The sequence below is a fragment of the Carassius gibelio genome, chromosome B14, assembly GCF_023724105.1.
Source record: "Carassius gibelio isolate Cgi1373 ecotype wild population from Czech Republic chromosome B14, carGib1.2-hapl.c, whole genome shotgun sequence".
NCBI lineage: Eukaryota > Metazoa > Chordata > Actinopteri > Cypriniformes > Cyprinidae > Carassius > Carassius gibelio.
Window position 1 is genome coordinate 7,667,620 of NC_068409.1, and position 8,007 is coordinate 7,675,626.

Sequence of the window (8,007 nt, forward strand, 5' to 3'; positions counted from 1 at the left end):
CGTAGCAGTGAATGAAGATGTATCATATCGATCACAAGTGCAGTATGGAGTACCTCAAGGCTCAGTACTAGGGCCGCTACTCTTCACGCTTTATATGTTACCCTTGGGAGATATCATCAGGAAACATGGTGTTAGTTTTCACTGTTATGCTGATGATACGCAGCTCTATATTTCCTCGCAGCCTGGTGAAACACACCAATTTGAAAAACTAATGGAATGCATAGTCGATATAAAAAATTGGATGACGAGTAATTTCTTACTGCTAAATTCAGAAAAAACAGAGGTGTTAATCATAGGGCCTAAAAACTCTGCTTATAATAAACTAGAACACTGTCTAAGACTTGATGGTTGCTCTGTCAATTCTTCGTCATCAGTTAGGAACCTAGGTGTGCTACTTGATCGCAATCTTTCCTTAGAAAGCCACGTTTCTAGCATTTGTAAAACTGCATTTTTCCATCTCAAAAATATATCTAAATTACGGCCTATGCTCTCAATGTCAAATGCAGAAATGTTAATCTATGCATTTATGACTTCAAGGTTAGACTATTGTAATGCTTTATTGGGTGGTTGTTCTGCACGCTTGGTAAACAAACTACAGCTAGTCCAATATGCAGCAGCAAGAGTTCTTACTAGAACCAGGAAGTATGACCATATTAGCCCGGTCCTGTCCACACTGCACTGGCTCCCTATCAAACATCGTATAGATTTTAAAATATTGCTTATTACTTATAAAGCCCTGAATGGTTTAGCACCTCAGTATTTGAATGAGCTCCTTTTACATTATACTCCTCTACGTCCGCTACGTTCTCAAAACTCAGGCAATTTGATAATACCTAGAATATCAAAATCAACTGCGGGCGGCAGATCCTTTTCCTATTTGGCGCCTAAACTCTGGAATAACCTACCTAACATTGTTCGGGAGGCAGACACACTCTTGCAGTTTAAATCTAGATTAAAGACCCATCTCTTTAACCTCGCATACACATAACATACTAATATGCTTTTAATATCCAAATCCGTTAAAGGATTTTTAGGCTGCATTAATTAGGTAAACTGGAACCGGAACACTTCACATAACACCGTACTTTCTACATCATTAGAAGAATGGCATCTACGCTAATATTTGTCTGTTTCTCTCTTGTTCCGAGGTCACCGTGGCCACCAGATCCAGTCTGTGTCCAGATCAGAGGGTCACTGCAGTCACCCGGATCCAGTACGTATCCAGACCAGATGGTGGATCAGCACCTAGAAAGGACCTCTACTGCCCTGAAAGACAGCGGAGACCAGGACAACTAGAGCCCCAGATACAGATCCCCTGTAAAGACCTTGTCTCAGAGGAGCACCAGGACAAGACCACAGGAAACAGATGATTCTTCTGCACAATCTGACTTTGCTGCAGTCTGGAATTGAACTACTGGTTTCGTCTGGTCAGAGGAGAACTGACCCCCAACTGAGCCTGGTTTCTCCCAAGGTTTTTTTCTCCATTCTGTCACCGATGGAGTTTCGGTTCCTTGCCGCTGTCGCCTCTGGCTTGCTTAGTTGGGGTCACTTCATCTACAGCGATATCATTGACTTGATTGCAAATAAAAACAGACACTATTTCAACTGAACAGAGATGACATAACTGAATTCAATGATGAACTGCCTTTAACTATCATTTTGCATTATTGAGACACTGTTTTCCAAATGGATGTTGTTCAGTGCTTTGACGCAATGTATTTTGTTTAAAGCACTATATAAATAAAGGTGATTGATCTAGAACAGAACGCATAGACAGGTATTTAGTTATTGTTTTTTATTTTATTTTTTTATGAAAAGACAAGAAAATAAGGAAAAGTGCTAGTATTAGTTGGTTAAGTGCTGTCGAAAAAGATGAGTCTTCAGCTGTTTCTTGAAGATGAGTAAAGACTCAGCTGTATGAATTGAGATTGGGAGGTCATTCCACCAGCTGGGCACAGTCCAGGAAAAGGTCCGTGAGAGTGATTTTGAACTTCATTGGGATGGCACCACAAGGTGTTGTTCACTTGCAGAGCGCAAACTTCTGGAGGGCACATAAGATTTAACCAGTGAGTTTAGGTAAGTTGGTGCCGTGCCAGTGGTCGTCTTGTAGGCAAGCATCAGTACCTTGAATTTGATGCGAGCAGCTACTGGTAACCAGTGTAACCTGATGAGGAGAGGAGTAACGTGAGCTTTTTTTGGCTCATTGAAGACAACCCTCGCTGCTGCATTCTGGATCAATTGCAGAGGCTGGACAGTACATGCAGTGATGGTTGATAAACCCAGCTCTGTAGAGAAGTTGTGATGAAGCAATTAACCCATTGGAATCACCAGGAGTTCAGCGTAGCAGTGATAAGAAAAGCCATGCTTCTGACAGATGACAGATCCTATGACATCATGTAGATGGAGAAGAGAAGTGGTCCAAGTACTGAGCCTTGAGGAACCCCAGTAGCAAGCTGTTGTGACTTAGAAACATCCCCCCTCCAAGACACACTGAAGGATCTGTCAGAGAGGTAGGACTTAACCCACAGGAGAGCAGTTCCAGAGATGCCCATCTTTCTGAGGGTGGACAGGAGAATCTGGTGATAAACAGTGTCAAAAGCAGCAGACAGGTCCAGTAAGATGAGTACTGAATAAGGGCATTTAAATGTAATTCTGTTACCTTTATAGTTTATTATTCTTGTTATTATATTACTATTTATTTAACATTTCTAAATAAAACACTAAAAGTTTAATAAATAAATTTGATATGCACTGATTTCATTCACTTCACACTATTGTTATTGTGTAGTTATTTTAGAGGTTTAATAATATAATATTGTAATGTCCTCTGGCTCACTCCAATAGTGACTGTGTCTGTCTAATATTTCTTCTATTATTCGTGGGTATACAGCTTCGGGTGCATCCATAGCTATAATTATGTCTTGATCTTACTAAATTTAGATGATCAGTTTCCCATCACCTACACTTTCCGTGGGAGGCTATTAAATCTGAAATACATGCAGCAGCATCCATGTGGCTAAACTGCTAATATGACTACATAGACACAGTCATCCAAAGAATGAAAAAAATAAACCTAAATCCATCATACTGACAGTCCACTCACAGATGAAGTATGTGGAAACCCTCTTCTGATATTCTTCTAATGTTTTGAGATGTTCATTTTCTGTTCCAAATGACCAGACGCCTGTGTAATGTCCATGTAGAAATGGTTTACTGGCTGCATTTCTTCATGAACACTTCTGCTCTGTAACAGCTTCTGGAAAGTCTTTCCACTGGATATAGGAACATGGAAGCAGAAGCTAAAAACAAGTGCACTGATGTCAGGCGATGGGCCCTGCTTTCAGTCAAAGGCTATGGGCTTTCATTTACACCAGACTATAACCAGAGATGTTCTTATTATAGGCTATGCCAACCTCCATGCCTCAATCACTGAATAAAATGCAAAGTTAAACTTAAATTTACTTAAAAAAAAAAAAAAAAGATACTTGAATTTATTTTTTATTTGCAAAAGATAATAAACACAGGTTACAAAAAACAAAAACACCACTTTGGTCCTGGAGGGCCACTGTCCTGCCTGTAGTTTTCTAGTGCTCTGGAAGACATGAATAAGCTTGTTCAGGTGTGTTTGATCAGGGTTGGAGCTGAGATCTGCAGGACAGTGGTCATCCAGGACCGAGGTTGCCCAGCCCTGGACTAGTGTGTATGGTAAATGATGATCAGGTGGTGACGGCGCCCTCTGCTGGCGGTGCTGAGATTGAGGTGCTGTGCCCAGAGGTTACGTTTTTTTAAATGAGTATATTTTTAAATGCATTTTTGATACATTGCACAAGCATTGCATACAGTGTATATTTGATTAGATTTTTTATTGCCTATAAACTGAACACTGCAAAACAAATTATGTAAATGCAACTTTGTCCCCATATGTACAGTACAGTCAAGAAATTAATTACAAATTGTGTAGTTACTGATTGTTATAGGACACATTGAATGAAAAGTGCATTGTTTATAGCTATTTTATTCTACAGGCAGAATTCCCCCTTCACATCTCGAAGCATAAATAAACCACACAAGTAAACTTAACATTACAATGTGTATAATATCATTCATAGAAATTAATCAACATGTATAAAATACTTCATAAACAGACTTCAGTCTTGCTTGAGATGTAAAGTGATGCTCATCTTTCACAGTAGTTCAGGGAACCGCAGCAGATCATCCTGTCGATCATCAGCTCCACAAGCTGTTGTGATCAGTTCACCCATTACTCCTTCACCTTCATTTACCTTGCATCAACAAAACAACATGACCTACTTCACTGCATTAACCACATACTCCTACATATTTTAGCAAAATAATAACACAATCCATTAAATGCTACATTATCTGTAGTTTTTAGCATTCTAAATACATCAAATATTACAGATATTATTTTACAAAAAGAAGTTAGATAAGTATTCCACATCAGAAGAGAAAATGTAGGAAAATCAGGATACATGATTCAAATAGTCCTTCAGTATTTTGGGAATATCCAGACAATCTATGCAGCTCATCTTGTTTTCCATGGGAAGGAACTTCCATAAAGAAAGTCGAGCCTGAGACATGAGTGTTTTTGGACAAACTGTGTACAGAGAGGATAAGATGTTACAGGAACATAGGAACCAATGACAGCAAGGTATGAAAGCAAAGCACACACACACACACACACACACACACACACACACACGTTTGTTTTTGTGTAAAGTGTGTTCATCCCATAGGTGTAATGGTTTTTATACTGTACAAACTGTATATTCTATCTCCCTACACCAACCCTACACCTAACCCTAACCCTCACAGGAAACTTTCTGCATTTTTACTTTCTCAAAAAAACTCATTCTGTATGATTTATAAGCGTTTTGAAAAATGGGGACATGGGTTATGTCCTCATAAGTCACCCTCTCCTTGTAATACCTGTGTCATACCCATGTCATTATACAGAGTTGTGTCCTGATATGTCACAAAAACAAGAACACACACACACACACACACACACACAGATTTATTGCAAAAATAATAATAAACAAGGTTCAGCTTTGGTGTATTTCTAGCGCAGAGCTACTTTCAGACGTCACAGATGTGTTCGAGACTCACCTCTCTCTTTGAGCAGAAGCAGCACTGCTTCGTTCTGTCTGGTTGTTTTATCTACGATTAAAGCGGGCAGATAGACGTTTGCTCCGAAGTCTACGAGCAGCTGAATGTATTCAGGCCCACAGCCGTATCTGAGACACATCTCCAGCACAGTTTTGGGCTGTCTGATGCGGCTCAGCATCTTTTCGTCAGTGCAGTTGTAGTCTGGGTTCGCTCCATGCTGCAGTAACAGTCTGAAGACCTCCAGATGACCGTAACAAGCTGAGATATAGAGCGGTCCCCGGCAGCCCGTGGTGTTGGAAGCCCAGTCTGGGATCTTGGGTTTGACGTCTACATCGGCTCCGTGCTGCAGGAGCTCTCTCAGGATGTCCACGTCTCCCTCTCGGGCCGCGGTGAGCACCGGGGAGCAGTTGTTAAACGGGCTGCCGTTAGGGTCAGCACCAGCTCTTAATAAAGCCACCACACAGTCCAGGTGTCTGCCGGCGACGGCCGTGAACAGCGGCGTCTGGGCTTTGACGTCCAGGCTGTCGACCTGGGCTCCGTGAGCCAGGAGCAGCTCCAGACAGCGCAGGTGACCCTGAGACGCAGCGGAGCGCAGCGGAGTGACCGGGACGCCCCAGCCGCTGCGCAGGTTAACACACCTCCTGTACCTGTCCTGAGACAGCAGATCAGACAGCAGTCCCTCATCGTCTCGAAACACGGCCTGATTGAGCTCCTGACTGCAGCACGTGTCCTCCTCCTCATCCTCTCTGGGCTGAAGAAGAGAAAAGATCTTGGATATGTCCATCAAACTCATGCTGGTGGACTGCTCCGGTCTCCATTCCATCAGAAAAAAAGAATCAATTAATTAATTACTCTCAAGATCTCCAACATAAAAATTTTCTTTGCAAATCATTTCCAATGACTTCGGTTTCTAATATCAGAAAACCGCCTGGTATTCAGACCATCAGTGTGATTGTGAGCATGAAATGTGTCCCTGCAGCTCAGAAGCAGTCATCAGTAGCACAGCGATATTTGTAGAAATAGACAACAATACACTGTATGAGTCACAATTAAACATTTCTCTTTTATGACAAAAATCATTAGGATATTAAGTAAAGATCATGTTCCATCAAGATATTTGGTAAATTTCCTACTGTAAATATATCAAAACCTAATGTTTGATTAGTAATATGCATTGCTAAGAACTTCATCTGAACAACTTTAAAGATGATTTTCTCAATATTTACATTTTCCAAATTCCAGATTTTCAAATAGTTGTAACTCGGACAGATATTCTATATTCTAAAAAAAAAAACTTCTTATCTTATAACTGGTGTTGTGGTCCAGGGTCACATATTCCTTTAATTAAGACTTCATATTTGAATATCTTACTTTTTTAGCCACTATACTGTCAATTACGTTGTCTATATTTACTTTACTTCCAAATTACACACCAAAGTCTCCTTGTATCAGTGAATCACGTAATCTGGTAATGTGGTAAATAAGATATTGTATAAAAGTGCAAATGAAATATGCTAACCGATATGATTTGATATCATTATCTTATCATGATCACTTCATACAATCTATAGTCTAGTCTTTTTGTCTATTGTGTATGGTTTACAAAGTTATTTTAATCACAGTTTTGTGTTCTGTGTCTTGTCACTTGTCGTCCTGTCTGTGTGCTGTCTACAAGACAAACTCAACACAAGACAAAGCACACTTGACACTCTGATTCTGATTTATGTATCTATGTATCTAACTCTGATTATTGGTAATGTTTTGTCATTTTGTTGTATGCTTATATATGAGCTCAGTATTTTATTTGAGACAGAAATACAGCGTTCCATCATCAGTGCAGTTGACATTATTATAATACAGCGATTTGAATCATATATATATACACACACACTCACTCACACACACACACACACACACACACACACATGATAAAATCATGATGGATTGTCATTTGGTGCACTGAAATGACAGAAATTAACCTAATATAGGACGAGGTGTTAAAAGTCACTGCTAGAGAAAACACAGCATTTGTGTAATTAAACATTACACTCCAAGCCAAAGATTTACTGCAATATTAAACCATCTACCAAATGCCAAGCATGAACAGAAATCTGCAAACAAAATGAATGTATTTATTCCACTGCAAATACTTCTTTGCCCGTGATATATTTGAAGTAAAATCGCACTCAAATGGCCAAATGTGATCATTAACAACAGCTGCTGTGCTGTAAGTATTTTAGCAACTTATAAACAAATGTATAGAATCAGTCCCCGAGAGAAGTCTGGAGGTCCTTTAAAACACAGCGATGCAGGCTGTTGTGCCATGTTTGTGCTGGAATTGAGTCTTACCTGTTGAGTGTGAAGTATCCAGAGCGAAAGACACATGAAGGATCTGCAGCACTGAGGGTCAGTGGGACACACACACACACACACACACACACACATCTGAGCAGACACACGGCTAAGTTTAGGCCACAGATGGACCAGCCCAAACTTCCATTCTTGGAGGGCCAGAGGAATGGAGTTATAATTAGAAAGGTGATAGACCTGTGACAGGCATGAGCTGTTAGTGTAAGATCACAGCTTCACTGTCATGCCATCTATACATGCATGATATCCACTGAGGACATTCACAAAACCACCGTGTTGCACTCAAAGCATTAATGCTGTGTTATACTCTCATCTGTACCTTTGTCATGCTAACACACATTTCCTTTGCTCTCCGCAGTCGCAGCTGTTGTGCTGTCAGGAGCTGAAGATAACGTCAGCAGCTGATTCACCTAAAGCCCTGGGAGACAAATGTTCTCCAGATCGTTTTGTTTTCTTACTGTCCTGGACTTCTGAAATCTCCTGATGAATGGAAATGTTCAGAACAAA

The 8,007-nt window shown here is 40.3% G+C and overlaps 1 protein-coding gene across 1 annotated transcript; it reads right to left on the bottom strand.

Moving 5' to 3' along the window:
- Positions 1 to 3,848: 3,848 nt before the first annotated feature.
- LOC127971485 (ankyrin repeat and SOCS box protein 12-like) lies at positions 3,849 to 7,572 on the bottom strand. The gene is made up of 3 exons (XM_052574508.1): positions 7,480 to 7,572; positions 5,131 to 5,942; positions 3,849 to 4,618 (listed from the first exon to the last, which is right to left on the bottom strand). The coding sequence occupies exons 2-3, from the start codon at positions 5,921 to 5,923 to the stop codon at positions 4,485 to 4,487; spliced, it is 927 nt and encodes a 308-aa protein (XP_052430468.1). The 5' UTR covers positions 5,924 to 5,942; positions 7,480 to 7,572; the 3' UTR covers positions 3,849 to 4,484.
- Between the last annotated feature and the right edge of the window lie 435 nt (positions 7,573 to 8,007).

What these genes read in the sequence shown, in the direction of transcription:
- LOC127971485 (XM_052574508.1), bottom strand. Translation starts at nt 5,923, where the DNA reads ATGAGTTTGATGGACATATCCAAGATCTTTTCTCTTCTTCAGCCCAGA. An exon ending in GCTTCTGCTCAAAGAGAGAG is followed by an intron (nt 4,619 to 5,130) that starts GTGAGTCTCGAA and finishes CTCTGTACACAG; the next exon opens with TTTGTCCAAAAACACTCATG.